This window comes from Sphaeramia orbicularis, chromosome 15 (genome assembly GCF_902148855.1).
Source record: "Sphaeramia orbicularis chromosome 15, fSphaOr1.1, whole genome shotgun sequence".
In the NCBI taxonomy this organism is placed as follows: domain Eukaryota; kingdom Metazoa; phylum Chordata; class Actinopteri; order Kurtiformes; family Apogonidae; genus Sphaeramia; species Sphaeramia orbicularis.
This window is the reverse complement of record NC_043971.1, coordinates 35,288,835-35,305,400: the sequence shown is the minus strand read 5'-3', so window position 1 is coordinate 35,305,400 and position 16,566 is coordinate 35,288,835. Positions and strand designations below refer to the sequence as shown.

The following is a 16,566-nucleotide window of genomic DNA, read 5'->3' as shown; positions in this document are numbered from 1 at the left end:
ATATATATATTAAAAATTGTAAGTTGAATATACATTTACCTATAATTGGAATATAACTGACAACAGGTAACAACAGATGTTTACATGATCAAAGAAAAACAATACACTATTTCTGCACTCAGATGCTGATAAATCATAGAAGAAGAAGAAGAAGAAGAAAAATAAGAAGAAGGTGTGAAGAGATTATCTCACCAGATGAGTAAAAGTCAAAGGACAAATGATGGAAAATGAAATGGAAATAGACATGAAAATTCAGTTCTTATGCAGATTAACAGAGGTGATTATCACAATTATGAAAAAAGAATTGTAGTTGGGTCAAACAATTAGGATACGGTGCTTATGTAATAACGGTGTCAGGCCTACACATGCCCACAGGCTGTCAGCACACTACACCCAGAGTCGGAAGGAAGACACTTTACAATGATAAACAGGTAACATTAAACCTCCGTGGATGACCTCATACATTCCAGAGATGCCCTGGAATCAATGACTGCAGTGTTGCATATGAGCATGTCAAGCATCTGATTAAAAGTCAGCATCTGGAACGTGGTCCTGTCTTTGTCCATGCTGTGTCCCTTCCATTAGCTGTATTAGCTCACTGGAGAGCCTCACATTTATTTTCATTAGCACCTCTCACAAGCGCAATTAGAGGTTAGTTGATTGTCTGCAGCAGTACCTCCACTTCTACCGCCTACAACAATGGACAGTGCTAAACACACAGCATGCTTTTGTTTCATACAGATATGAGACAGAGGACAGGACATGCAGTATCTGTTTTTCTGAATATTATAATGATACAATTACAAGATCTGAAATTAATTTTAAAAATGCAGATCATTATAAATACATCCACAATTTTGCAATCTTTACTTGGCATTCAAGATATTATAGCTGATCATCATCTGAAGGAGTTGGCATTATGTCAGTACAACTTTCATTTAGCCATCAAATCACTAAATTTGTGAAAAGAAAATTAATTCAAATAAATGTTTTGAAAAACATACAAGCTGTTGTTTGGCAGTTACTGAAGGGCAAGTCCAAAAGTGTTTGGGTAAGTGGATTAGCTCCGGATATTGAATTAGTGGCATTCCTCTGGGTTTTCAGTAACCCTAATGGCAAAATTACATTTGCTTTTTTGTTAAATTATACTGAAATAGAGTGAAGAAGCAGCAGGTACTTCAGGCAGAATGACATATTTTGATTGTATGAAGGAATCAGTTGTATTCTAATATGTACCTACGATATATTTACAATGCAGAAAAGAAGCGGTTTATACAGTTACAGAAAAATAACACACATATTCAGATGCAGATCATTTATCATTAACATATCTCTACATATCTTCCATGTTTCATTATTATTACAGTGTATATCTGTCACGTGGGCAACATGTTCAAAGGATCGACTGTTGTTGGATTTCTTCAGTGTGTAGGATGTAGTTGATTCTACCGAGAAACCGAGATTCTACCAATGCCCAAAGTTGACATCCTGACGCTTTTAGGTTTTAGGTTTATGTAATATAAGTGATTTGGTTTTGGTTAGGAAAACAAAAATGTCACCTTTAAATATGAATAAATCCATCTCTTAGAGCCTAAAAGTAATGATAAAAACTGAGTCACACTTGTGCAGGATATTCATTCTATTCCCTCAAAACAAAAATCATTATGAGCAATTAAAAACTAAAACTATTAGTTGTATATAAACACATAACATTATCAGTATGATGCATATTTTTATCTCAAAAGCATTATATCATATACAGTCGCGGAAAAAATATCAGACCACCCTTGATTTCTTCAATTTCTTGTTCATTTTAATGCCTGGTACTACTATAGGTACATTTGTTTGGACAAATATAATGAAAACAACAAAAATAGCTCATAAGAGTTTAATTTCAGAGCTGATATTTAGACGTTTTCCATGTTTTCTTGCTAATAACTAAAATCACTTCAGTTCTTACATCCATAGCTATGGCATTGTACTGACAAAAACAGTGCTTTTAGGCATTCCATGTTTTCTTTTCTGTCTGTTTTAGTCACATGATACACACAGGAGTTAGTACTTGATCATATAACCATTGTTTTTGATGACTTTTGATGGTCTAATAATTTTACCGTGACTGTACATATAGCAAGAAAATGGAATGACTACATTTGATCCTGCTTTTTTCCCTATTCCTCATACTGAGAACTGCTAGCAGTGCACCAGCATTACATTATGAATACTATTAGGACGAGATATGAAATATTCATTGTAGAGAATCTTTGTGGTTGAGAAACTGGGTACATTTGATGTACATAAACTCTTGCTGTTTCAAGGTAACGTTATATAGCCTCTATGTAGTCAACAACTTATTGTACCCTATTTACATTTCTAATAAATAATCTTAGAACTGTTCATTATTTTATGGTTGATCCAGACTAAATGCACATTTAAAACACATTCATCGTTGTTTTTTGTAGAATCCTACCTTTGGAAAGATCATTGAACATGAAATGTATTTTCTACGCTTACATAAAAATGTAGGTTATGCAATGTAGAAACTATACTGAACAGTTAATAATTTAAAATAAAGATGTTTCCAGATATCCTAATGCTGATATCTCTTTAATGTTAAAAATCCTGTTGCCCTGTGTTATTTTGCATGGATACTAACCTCAAAATAACCACTGTAATGTAACATGAAGGGCGAAGCATGATAGTGCGGTCACATGCATGGAGGAAACACACGGTGTGCTTTTCTCTGTGTGTATTCTCACCCTGCGGTCCTTTTGGAGCCGTTGTCTGCTGCGAGCGCTGCGTTTGCTTCGTCTCTTTGAAGTGTCCTGAGGATAGAAATGAAAAAGCCCCTCTCCAAAAGGAAGCTGGGGAATGAACAACAAAATAAGTGGTAAGATCAAGAGCAATCAGAAAGGGCAAATTAAAAAAATATAGCAGATCAATAAAGGGAGAAAATGATACAAGGTCATTCATTCTGCAGGTGGGGGGACAAGCTAGTGATTTCATTGCTGCTGTTTGGTGGAGGGTTTATTTTAAGGAAGGGTAGTGGGATGAACCATAATAAATCACAAAAGCAGGGAAATGAGATGCATCATCCAGAGCTTTCCCTCAGGCACAGTACACAGATTAATGACCCTCCCTTATGCTTTGGTAACTGCAAGGCTACAGGTCAATCCTGAAAATAAATGCTTTCACATGCCCCTGTCAGATCTAATGTGAAAATGAAATTCTTATAGAGGGATGAGGATTACTCTTATCTTCCGGTGCACTTTAATTCTACTGCCTATTGCTGGGAAATAGATGAAAGCCCATGTGTGTGAAAGAAAATCCATGAAACACTTGGACTAGATGCTCTTTTGTAACATAATTTTCTTTTTATATGTGATGATTTCATTCTGTCTTTTGCTTTGTGTTTACATTTATGTCACCATGTTGTGTCCCAGTCTGATTAATTAAGCTACAATAAAAAGTAAATCAAAAAGCACAGATATGGTTTAATGGTGCTCATCCCATTAAGACAAATATAGCTGCAGATTACATAACCCGGAAGGCAGGGAGGTAGTACATGGGGGGTTGATCTAGTGCCTACAAGAAAAGGAGCTAGCAATCACAGAAGTGGTGATGCTGCACAGCTAGCACAGGCATCATGGGTTACAGATGGATACAGGATTTTTGTGATTGTGCTGCTGAAAATCATCATTCAGAACAGGGCAGACAGCCCTCTGTTCACTGCTACGCCTCACTGGCCATGGCTCCAGCCAATTTCACCCCCACGTTTATTTTGACATGTGACATGACACACAAACACACGCATACGAAATAGTGCCAGGGAATTATTTCCGTGCCTCCAACATAAATGGCTTGTTTTATCTGTTGGCATGTTATGATGTCTGCACAGTGTGTATTTATCATTTTAATGAGAAGTGCTATCTCAGGTGAATGCAATGCTATACCAGTGGAAAAGGTAGAGACTCTGTAGGGTTACACATGCAGTCGTGGGAAAAAATTATTAGACATCAAAACTAATCAAAAATAATGGTTATACAATCAAGTACTAACTCCTTTGTGTATCATGTGACTAAAACAAACAGAAAAGAAAACATGGAATGCCTTAAAGCACTGTTTTTGGCAGTACAATGCCATAGCTATTGATAAAAGAACTGAAGTGATTTTGGTTATCAAGAAAACATGGAAAATGGCTAGATATCAGCTCTGAAATTAAACTCTTATGAGCTATTTTTGTTGTTATCATTATATTTGTCCAAACAAATGTACCTTTAGCAGTACCAGGCATTAAAATGAACAAGAAATTGAAGAAAACAAGGGTGGTCTAATAATTTTTTCCATGACTGTATGTGTACGTGTGTTACATATTTCAGTAAATGTTAAAAATGATAAAAATGATAAAAAAAAATTATAATCACTCTACAAATACTAACAGACTGTTAAGTCTATGTGATGTGTACATTCTGTGTATTATATGTATGCTATGTTTATTGTATTAATCATAACTTATGCTCACACCGTGTCTATGTTGCTACCTTAGCATCAACAGACAACAGCAAATACCTGCCATATCTGATTCTGAAACTTGTTGCCTTGCTGAAACCCCTGCTGAAACCCTCAGCTCCTGGATTGTAGTTTTCCAATAGGCTTTTATAGGACACCTCTAACAAACAGGCCAAGGGGTTCCTTGTCAGTGCAGGAGCTTAAACTGTTTTCATATGAATGTGTTTTGCCTGGACTGGGGAAGAAGTCCCATGTAAGGAGATGGTTAACCTACTAACCAGGGCCTGCTTTTCTTTTCTTTTTTTTTTTAATTAAAGATGATGTCACCAGGTTGAAAAGGCCTTTAAAGAGAAGTGTAAATAAAGTGAAATCAGTCCCAAACCTCTGTCTCTGGACAAGCACTGGGCTCTACTATATGCAGTTTGTGTTATTTCTAGGTGGATGCTGCAGAAATGTTGCCATTATCCTATTATTGGATGGAAGTACTTCGTTTTGCAGTAATAAAAAACAATCGTGCTTTAATTATATAAAATTAACAGAAATAAACCATTCCCAGCAAAGCGAACATGGAAATTGCATCCGAGCATCCTTACCTTTCGTGCACTCTGGAACCCATGTTGTGTTGCAAGTTGGTGCGCTTCGTCCTGTACGTCTTCATGCAACTGGACCACAAGATGTTCAGTTAGGACTCCTTCTGCAACCTGCGTCGCCAGAAGCAGCGCGTTGAGCACTATAAATCCCAGGGCTGTCCCATGTCGGGGAGATCCACGCATCGTGTCTGGCTTGTGTCAGTCCGTCCGTGTGCCTGCCTGCCTGCCCGTCGGAGTGAATACAGTGTGCGGGATGCTCCTCGGTAGTGATGGGAGGAGGAGGAGGAGGAAGAGGAGGAAGAGGAGGACAAGAAGGAGGTAAAGGGGGGATTGGAATCAAAGCCTTTGAGGGTGCATCTCCTCGATGTGAACCCACTGGAAGTTAGATTTGACCGAGGCGCAGCCGCTCCTGCTGTGTCTGGAGGTTGACTGTTGTGGTCCAAAGCTGCATCCTCAGCTTTCTATCTCTCCTCCTCCTCCTGTCATCTGTAATTCATTTACCTTCTCCGCTCGGGTAGTTTCTGCGCGTGACGTCGTACCAATGGGCTCGGGCGGGTGTGTGCCGTTTCCTCCCCCGGATGAGCTCGGGGACACTTTCAGCACCTTGGACAGTTCCTCCCCATCATCCTCAAGGTAGATGGGATTTGTATTGATTAGAAGTCTCATCTCAATGTCTCATCTCATCTCATCTCATCTGAATATTAAACACTATTGTGTGATGGAAAGACTTCCTATTGACCTTTATGGAGGAATTCCTTTTCTAATCATCACACGTTTCTAAAAAAACAAAAACAAAAACAAAAACAAACCCATACAGCAGCAGCATATTGCAGTGTGACACTCTGTATTGGAATGTAAGAGCTGGACTCTGAATGTGAGGGCAGGTTGTTGGACAGAAGCAGTGTTCTTACAAAGGCAGCTCATTAGCAGACTCTGCTAAAGGGTGCCTGAATGAGGATCCATGGCTGCTGTGAACTGAGGTAACACTGATGGGTGTGTGTGTGTGTGTGTGTGTGTGTGTGTGTGTGTGTGTGTGTGTGAGGAGGGATGGGAGCAAGAGGTAAATGGATTGCCATAACGTTGATTAAAAATGGCCGTTTTTGCTTAGTGCCGCAGAGCTGGATCCAGTTTCCAGTGTTGCACTTTGACCACAGCTTTAAAGGAATGATATTTAACTTTTTTAAAATGGAATTATGCATTTTAAAACATTTCCCTGTGGTCTACATAAACTGTAAATGCTATGCTTGGGTCTGAATTCTTCATTAATTAACCCTTTGATGCATGAATTATAAGAATCATATTCAAGATTCTTTTTTTCCTGAGTGTTTTTATTCCTCTTTAGACATGAAAAAAAAACCAATGTGATTGAAATGTTTTTAATGAACCTTTTTTTTTTTATAGAGTTAAAAAATGTCCACTCAGCTGGACACCATGTGTTTAATTTTTGAAGCAAAGAAACATGTATTTAAAATCCATCATCAGAAAGTGATATACTGTGTGAAAACTATGAAATAAAAACCTTTTTAATGTAGCTAATCTGATGTTTTCTCACATTTTATCATACTCTAATACTAATTATTATTCACTACATGGAGATAATGCAAAAAAAACAAAAACAAAAACTTTTTGCTCAAGAAAACTGTTAATTACAGTTGAATAACAATTAGCAATTGATTTCCACTCAAACATGTTAGTGCAGATCAGGTTTATCAAGAAGAGAAAAGTTACAGTAATGGTATGAATTACAATGTATGGGATGATGCATGAGCATCCACTGTGTTGGCTGATATGGAACTAAAACAATAAAATCCATGAATAAACAAGAGAACAGCTGTAGAATAGCTGTCCACTGGAGTGACCAGTATGTATGAAAGGGTTAAACCCCACAGGTCCATCTTCAACCCTACTTCTGAGTAATGACACCAGACAGGTCATTTTGAGAGCTGGCCCTTTAAATGCAAATGAGCCACTTCATGCCCCACCCACTCCAGGTTGTTGGCTGTGCTGCTCTGACCCGCTCAGCCACCACTGAACACTTGAGGTAATCGGCTCAAAGTTTGGACATATTTTCAGTATGGACTACTACTACTATGTTGTACTCAGAGAAATGTTCGTTGGAAGTCTTGACCTTATATGTGCAAATGTTGTGAAGTAACTAGTTATAGACATAATAAATTAAGAAGGAATTAAAACAGGTTGCAGAAATCCACTCGATTTTTGCCAAAATGAATATAAAGATAGGTTTGTAGCACCTGGAGGGTTCAAATTCAAACTTTTTGAACTATTAGGGTCCAGATACACAAATAAATGTACTAAAGACTAATAAAAGTGGGTTTAGCAAAATATGACCCCTTTAAAACCTTGCCAGTTGTTGACATCCAGATCCTCAAACACTGAAAAATAACGAAGCATATGCAAACTTGTGATAATCTGAAAATGTAATCACATCAATTAAAGCTGAAAAAAAAAAGATTCTGATATTTCACATAAAATAAAGACAGCTGAACTAAGACAGAACATGTATTTAGAGGCAAATGCTCAGAAATACGAATTAACCTGCAGTTTGATTCCATTTAGTCACAGTGTGTCTTAACTAAAATTTTGCCCAGATTTACATTTCACTACTATATAATAATATAAAACTGATCATCAGTATCTACATTACTGGAATGGCATGACATGGGAAAATAATAATAGTAGTAACTTATTCATCCATTTAACAAAACATGATGTATACATACATACAGTTTGGATTTCTATATTAAACATGGGTGAAAAGGTGTAGGCTGAAGCAATAATCACAAAAAACAATAGGTCTTATTATTCTCGTGTATGTTTTTACTTGTTTATTGACATGCAGCATATAACCATAATAAATAGACGGAAAATATAATTGTTAAATGTTCTATGAGGAGTATTTATGTCAGCTAAGGTGTATGTTAACTTAAATTGTCCCTAAATGTATGTGATACTGAGCGTTTCAGTTCAATATGATAATACAAGATGGGTCATTGATATTTAACACTACTGATACAGCATGTGATGGGAATATAATTACAAGAAACAATATCTCCTCATACTCTGATGTCTGTTTTCACTTATTCATTGTCACAGTGAGATAACATCACAGATTGCCTGAAAATAGATTTTTATATGCAAATGATCTATGAGGACTGCTAATGTCAATCGTGTCATGTTCATTAGTCTGTACACTATAATGGCATATTGCCATATGAGGAGTCAATAAGAAAAATGTGATAGGGGAAAACATAACATGGCGAATTGTCACTGTGTTATGACTGAAGTGTGGAGAAATAATGAAGGTGGATTTCCTATAAGTGGATTCGCTTTACTAATCACTGTTTCCATGCTCCCAGTGGACTTCCTCCCACACTCCTGTCATTCTGCAGCCCAGAGATTATTTATTTAGTTTGGGCAGACCAGAATCCATTCTCTCCATGGAACAGCTGGTCCAAAACTATTTTTTCTGCTGATTCATAGATAGTTTGTCCTCTTTATTATCAAAATGCTGAGAAATATCCTCAAACAAGTGGTGCCAGGCACAACAAACCTCACCCCTTGCACGTATTGTAGCTTTTTTTGGCATCGATCCAGCTGATGTCATCAGGTTTATGCATGTGCTGATGTCAGCATATCAGTTGCCTCTATATATGTGCCAGCAAACTGAAAAAAAAGGATTTTCAAAATTCAAAAATATTTCAACTTTGACCTGCTTGAAATGTGAGATCTATTCTGGGTTACAGGCAATTTATAAACCCAATTTGGTATGAATACATCCAATACTTTTGCTGCCACAGGCATGTGAATTTTCACCCATTATAAGTAACTGAAAAAAAAAAAAAAAAAAAGATTTTAAAAATTCAGAAAAAATTAGAACTTTGACCTACTGTTCCCAAAATGTAATGACATTTATTCTGGGTCACTGGCAATTTATAAACCCAGTTTGGTATGAATTCAACAATTCAATAAAAACGACAACATCTTCTGAGATTCTCTGACAAAGTACAATTTATGTTGTGGGGCAGCTGTGGCTCAGTTGGTAGAGTGTCCAGTGACCAATGGGCTGGCGGTTTGAATCCTGCTTCCGACTGTCCACATGTCGAAGTGTCATTAGGCAAGACACTGACCCCTAAAATGTTCCCAGGGCCTGCCAGTGCCTTACATGGCAGCAGCCACCTACTGGTGTGAGGGTGAATGGGTGAATGTGAGGCTTTGTACATTATATTTATAATATACCTATTGTATATATAGGCTTTGGACACCACAAAAGTGTGGAAAAGTGCTATTTAAGTATTTACCATTTGTGAGTGCAATGAGTATGTGAAGTAAGTGTCTGTAGTACTTCCGCTGTGGGTATGCACATCTTTTATTTATACAAAGGGAAATGTGGTCAATAAACCAGAATGAAAATCGTGTCTCATATTCTGAAGAGTATATACTGAAATTGTTTATCTTTTTACTGTCCTATTTAGCCACGACAGGAAAATAATGGTTATTGTAACAAGTACAACAGAGGACCCAAGTGCAGTTTTAGGTGCTCAGTGAGCACAGTCTTTATTATAAAGCAGACAAGCAACCGACAAGGGACAGACAACAGGTGAACCAGAGACAGGCGATGGGTCAGAAACCAGGAGATCCAAACGAGACCAGAAGGGAGCAGGCAGGAGAGGAGGTCGGAGGACAGAAGGCAGGTCAGTATCCGGGGGTCAGGCGGAGAGACGTGGTCAGACAGGGGCTAGTCGGTTACCGGGGGCTCAGACAGGAAGACGTGGTCAAACAGGCGGGCAGGTGGATCTCCAGGTGGCAGGCAGGGCAGGTCAGGAACTAACAGGGTCAGGATCAGAAAAGCAGACAGGAGAAAATGCTGGAGAGTAACACACAATGGTAGATACAATCTGGCAGAGAACAGAGAAGAGAGAGGTGAATATATACCCTCTACCTAATGAGCCCAGCCGGGCTCACAGGTGAGAGTGATAAACTGATGAGGAAGTGTGACAGGTAGAGTAATGAGGAGGTGTGGCTGAGAAGTAAGAGAGAGAGAGAAAGAAAGGGAGAGAGGGAGAGAGAGAGAAAGAGCAGAGTAGACAGGGATGTGACAGAACCCCCCCCTCAAGGGACGGCCCCTGACGTCCCAAAACAGAATAACCAGAGTCGGGCGAGTGGAGGGGGTCCGGAGGAGGGTCAGTATTCTTCAGACAGGACCTCTTCTTCAGATCTTGACCCCTCGTCCGCCTCCGAAGAGCTCTCCTCCACAGACGGCAATTCAGGAGCGTGGGAAGGAGGAGAGACCACACCATTGTCTGCAGTGCGACAATGGTTGTTTGATGGCTGATCTGGGTGTAGACGGTGAAAATCCCGGATGAGCTGACCATCTAGGATCTGACGTGCTGGGACCCACGACCTTTCCTCGGGGCCGTAACCCTCCCAGTCGACCAGGTACTGGAGCCCCCTGCCCCGGCGCCTAGAGCGAAGCAAACGGCGCACAGTGAAAGCTGGGGCACCGTCAATCATCCGGGGCGGAGGCGGTGGCTGAGAGACCGGCATCAAAGGGCTGTCACGAACTGGTTTTATTTTGGAAACATGGAAAGTAGGGTGGATGCGCATAGCGCGTGGAAGCTTTAACCTGACAGCCACCGAATTTATCACCTTTTCAATAGGGAATGGACCTATGAACCTTGGGGCCAGCTTCTTAGATTCAGTCCTAAGGGGCAGGTCCCGGGTGGACAACTAAACCTTCTGCCCCTCCTGATACTGAGGGGCCTGTGATCGATGGCGATTGGTGGTTGTGGAATACCTAACCGCCGCTCGCCTCAGAGCGGCTCTGGCTTTGAACCATGTCCGTCGACAGCGACGAATAAAAGCTTCAGCCGACGGACAGGATGACTCTCCCTCCGCTGCAGGAAACAGCGGAGGTTGAAACCCATAAGCACATTGGAACGGGGTGAGTCCTGTGGCGGAGCAGGAGAGGGAGTTATGGGCGTATTCTACCCACAACAACTGTTTGGCCCAGGTTGCTGGATGCTGGGACGCCATACAGCGGAGGGTTGTCTCCATCTCCTGATTCATCCTCTCCGTTTGGCCATTGGACTGCGGGTGGAATCCTGATGACAGGCTGGACGAGGCACCGAGCAACCGGCAGAATTCCTGCCAAAACACAGAGGTAAACTGGGGACCCCGATCAGAGACTATATCCACAGGGATGCCGTGTAGACGAAAAACATTTAACAGAATAACTTCAGCGGTCTCTTTGGCAGACGGCAGCTTCGGCAGCGGAATAAAGTGTCCCTTCAGACTGGGGTAACCCGGTGACAAAGTCTATGGAGATATGTGACCAAGGTCTATGGGGTGTAGGCAGCGGCTGAAGGTGACCGGAAGGAGAATGACGAGGAGTCTTGTGCTGGTTGCAGACCGGGCATGCGTTGACGTATTCAGCTGTGTCCTCCACCAGAGATGGCCACCAGAACCGCCGTTGCAGCACTTCTGTGGTGCGCTGAATACCAGGGTGACAGGTGAGTTTTGAACCATGTAACCATTGTAAGACTTCTGACCTTAGATCCTGAGGTACGAACAGGCGGTCGGGAGGACAGGCACTGGGACCCGGCTGATCCTCCAGGGCGGCTTTAACTCGTTCCTCCACATCCCAGGTGAGGACTGCGATGCGGGATGCAGCCGGGAGGATGGGGTCTGGCTGGTCACGGTTCTCCTCCCCCACCAGGAATTGCCGTGACAGGGCATCAGGTTTTATGTTACGGGAACCTGGCCGGTAAGAGAGAGAAAAGTTAAAACAGGTGAAAAACAAGGACCAACGAGCCTGACGGGAATTGAGTCTTTTGGCTGAACGGATGTACTCCAGATTTTTGTGGTCGGTCCAAACCAGAAACGGAATCTTGGTCCCCTCCAGCCAGTGCCGCCACTCCTCCAGCGCTAATTTCACCGCCAGCAGTTCTCGATTACCGATGTCATAATTTCTCTCTGCTGGGGATAAACGCCTGGAAAAAAAAGCACAGGGATGCATCTTTTGATCATCATCTGCTCGTTGTGAAAGGACAGCCCCCACCCCCACATCAGATGCATCCACCTCCACCACAAACTGTTTCTCTGGGTCCGGAACCCGTAAAACGGGTGCTGAGCTGAAGCGCTCCTTCAGCTGACAGAAAGCCTTTTCTGCAGCCGTGTTCCATTGAAACGGAACATTAGAGGATGTGAGGGCAGTGAGAGGAGCGGCCACCGTACTATAACCCCGGATGAACCTCCGGTAAAAGTTAGCAAATCCCAGGAATCTCTGCAGCTGCTTGCGAGATTCGGGGACGGGCCAGGAGGTGACAGCTGATACCTTCGCTGGATCCATCTCCATCTGGTTCTGCCCCACGATGTATCCCAGGAAGGAGACTGATGTGACATTAAACTCACATTTCTCTGCCTTCACAAACAGAGAATTCTCCAGGAGGCGCTGCAGAACCGCCTGGACATGATGCACATGCTCCTGCTTGGACTGAGAAAAGATCAGAATATCATCAAGATACACAAATACAAACTTATTTAACATATCACGGAGGACATCATTGATGAGTGCCTGAAACACGGCTGGAGCATTGGTTAGTCCGAATGGCATCACTAAATATTCGTAGTGACCAGTGGGGGTGTTAAACGCCGTTTTCCACTCATCTCCCTCTCGGATCCGTACCAGGTGGTACGCGTTCCTGAGATCCAGTTTAGTGAAGATGGTGGCGCCCTGCAACAGTTCAAAGGCTGAGGAAATGAGAGGGAGAGGGTAACGGTTTCTTACAGTGATGTCATTTAATCCTCGATAATCTATGCAGGGTCGGAGGGTCTTGTCTTTTTTGTCCACAAAAAAGAAACCAGCACCAGCGGGGGAAGAAGATGGCCGAATAATACCAGCAGCCAAGGCTTCATTGATATATGTCTCCATGGCCTCTCTCTCAGGAGCGGACAGTGAATAGAGGCGGCCCTTAGGGGGAGTTGTGCCAGGCAGAAGATCGATGGCACAATCATATGGACGGTGCGGTGGCAGTGAGGTGGCCCTGGCTTTACTGAAAACCTCCCTAAAGTCATGATACTCTGACGGAACACTGGACAGATCAATGTCAGAACAGGAACTAGCAGGGGTTTTTGGACCAGGATTCTGCTGGAGGCAGATGGACTCACAGGCGGGGCTCCATCCCAGGATGGACCCCGTAGACCAGTCTATATGCGGGTTGTGCCGCCGAAGCCAGGGGTAACCCAGGATTAGTGGGGTCTGAGGGGACTTTAAAATGTTAAACTGGACTGTCTCATAGTGGTTACCAGATAGAAGCATGGGGATCGGCGAGGTCTGATGGGTGACCGTCCCCAGAAGGTGTCCATCCAGTGCACTAGCAGGTACTGGCCGGGACAGAGGAATCCGGTCCACGCCCAGCTGCTTGATGAGCCCCTCATCGATGAGATTGACATCCGCCCCCGAGTCTATGAAGGCAGCCAGAGTGAGAGGACCTCCAGCTAGCAGAAGCTGGACATGAAACAGGGGTCGGGAAAAGGAGGCGGAGACCTGAGACCGAGTCAGCTGGATACCTCTCCTGGCTGTTAAACCCTCCTTCTCCGGACACCCGGAGACGTAATGTCCAGCCTGACCACAGTACAGACAGAGGTCATCACGGCGTCGACGTTCCCGTTCCTCCAGAGACAGGCTGGCGTGCCCCATCTGCATGGGTTTCCCCCCCTCCGTGGCTGAGGGTTCTGAGAGGGGGTTGGAGTCAGCAGGTGGCCCAAGACGACGTGCAGAGCAGCCCTGATCCATTCTCTCCAGACGTTGCTCCCCTCTCCACACCTGCATACGCCTGTCCAGTTTAGTAGTCAGGTCAATGAGGCCATCGAGAGAGGGTGGTAGGTCGAAAGAGACCAGATGATGTTTAATGTGGGGTGCTAAGCCGTAGAGGAAAGCGTCACACTGGGCGTCTGTGTTCCAGGAGCTAAGTTGGGCCTGGGTTCGAAAGTCTATTGCATAATCTGCAACTGAGCGACTCCCCTGTTTTAAATTCATAAGTCCTCCGGAGGCGTCTGGACCCTGTGACACGGGTCCAAACACCTTGCGCAGCTCATCAGAAAAAGTCTGAAAAGAGAAGCAGGCGGATGTACCCTTCTCCCATTCTGCAGTCCCCCACAGTCGGGCTCTTCCAGTCAGGTGGTTTATTGTGAAGGCCACCTTAGCAGCTTCTGAAGCAAACGTGTGGGGTTGAAGAGCAAACAGAATAGAACAGTTTGTCAGGAAAGGGTTACATCCCTCAGGGTCCCTGGAGTAACGTTCTGGTTCCCCTACCCGGGGCTCTGGCGTGAAATCAGGCGACGAACACGGATACGGAGCCGGGGGCGTTGGATCAGGTACGGGAGACGCCTGCTGAGTGATGAGGACTGCCAGCTGGTGGACCTGCGCAGCGATAGCAGCTACTCCCTGCTCCACATGGTCCAAGCGAGCCCTCTCCGAGGTTCGGTCTGCTGGGTCCATTTTTTGGCCAGATTGTACTGTAACAAGTACAACGGAGGACCCAAGTGCAGTTTTAGGTGCTCAGTGAGCACAGTCTTTATTATAAAGCAGACAAGCAACCGACAAGGGACAGACAACAGGTGAACCAGAGACAGGCGATGGGTCAGAAACCAGGAGATCCAAACGAGACCAGAAGGGAGCAGGCAGGAGAGGAGGTCGGAGGACAGAAGGCAGGTCAGTATCCGGGGGTCAGGCGGAGAGACGTGGTCAGACAGGGGCTAGTCGGTTACCGGGGGCTCAGACAGGAAGACGTGGTCAAACAGGCGGGCAGGTGGATCTCCAGGTGGCAGGCAGGGCAGGTCAGGAACTAACAGGGTCAGGATCAGAAAAGCAGACAGGAGAAAATGCTGGAGAGTAACACACGATGGTTGATACAATCTGGCAGAGAACAGAGAAGAGAGAGGTGAATATATACCCTCTACCTAATGAGCCCAGCCGGGCTCACAGGTGAGAGTGATAAACTGATGAGGAAGTGTGACAGGCAGAGTAATGAGGAGGTGTGGCTGAGAAGTAAGAGAGAGAGAGAAAGAAAGGGAGAGAGGGAGAGAGAGAGAAAGAGCAGAGTAGACAGGGATGTGACAGTTATTGACTAAGAGTATAACATTATGAAAGTATAAAACCAAAGATCCACATGAAAAGGCTCTATTTGTTCCTTTAAATGTGGCATATGAGCAGAACTCACTGACTATAATGCAAGCTTAAATATCAACAATAATTACAATAATAAGTTTACATGATTGCATTTGCTGCAGTTGATGCTGATGCTGAATATTTTGGTAAAAAGGAGAAAAAATCTGGAGCAGACTTACAGTTTCAGTATGTTTCAGTTGTATATTTTAAACCTATGTGTGTAATATGTAAAAATGTTAATCTGTTTGCACCATTAATATATATTGAAAATGTCAGTGTGCCCTAGCCTTTTTCTTCTTTTTGCCTTCAAGTCTGTGGTCCAAACTGAAAACCACCTTTTTGCTTGTTCCTGCTGGAGGATGCACAGGGAACCATATTCTACTAGATGAATATTTAGGTGTAAATAAAGACATAATGTTTCACTTAAACTGTTTCTTTCTAGCTTGCATCACAGCTCAGAGGAGATGGTAAAATGCATGATTGTGTACCAGAGGCAGTGTTGGAGGAGGAGCTAAAAATGATGGGAGGAGGATTCTTCTCAATATTTTATACTGGCCTGCGGCAGGAGAGGATGCAAGCAGCTTGTCAGTGTTTTTGTTTTTTTTTTTTTGCCATAAAACACGAGCAAGTGAGATCAGTGGATAATAAAGCAAGAACACACAAAACAACACACAACACAAAGAAGATATAATATAGAGCATATTTTTTAAACCCAATGTTAGGTCAAAATAACCCAGCAGCTGTATTAGTAAAACAACCAAGTATTTTATGTGTAAAATGACAAATCGTATGCAATCTTTGCAAACTTTCAAGCACTGTTTACTTAACCCTATCATGCATATTAGTCACTACAGTGGACAGCTATTCTACAGCTGTTCTCTAGTATATTCATGGGTTTTGTTATTTTAGTTGCATACACAGTGGACGCTTATGGACCATCTCATACACTGCAATTCATACCATTCCTGTAACTTTGCAGTTCTTGATAAATTTGATTTGCAGTAACATGTTTTAGTGTAAATCAATTGCTAATTTTGGTTGATTGATTGAAATCTTTATTTTAAACATGTAGACAGTGAAATCAAAACAAAAATCAACCAACAAAATATAAGTACTGGTACATAAAAGGTTGATAAGTCAATAAAAAATAAATAAATAAATAGATAAAAAAGAAAAAGAAGAAGAAGAGGATGATGAATAAAATAAATAAAATGAAATTATACATACTCGAAAAGGAGTAGGAAGAAGTAAAAACTTATGTACTCCTATCCCCAATCT

At 42.6% G+C, this 16,566-nt stretch overlaps 1 protein-coding gene across 1 annotated transcript in view; it reads right to left on the bottom strand.

The window, feature by feature from the left end:
* Window positions 1-5,282, bottom strand: part of pcsk2 (proprotein convertase subtilisin/kexin type 2) — a 52,475-nt gene extending 47,193 nt beyond the window's left edge. The window contains exons 1-2 of the mRNA XM_030155895.1: window positions 5,103-5,282; window positions 2,760-2,864 (exon numbers count right to left, since the gene is read on the bottom strand). Coding sequence (XP_030011755.1) covers window positions 2,760-2,864; window positions 5,103-5,282 — 285 coding nt within the window. The remainder of the gene's footprint in view (window positions 1-2,759; window positions 2,865-5,102) is intronic.
* Between the last annotated feature and the right edge of the window lie 11,284 nt (window positions 5,283-16,566).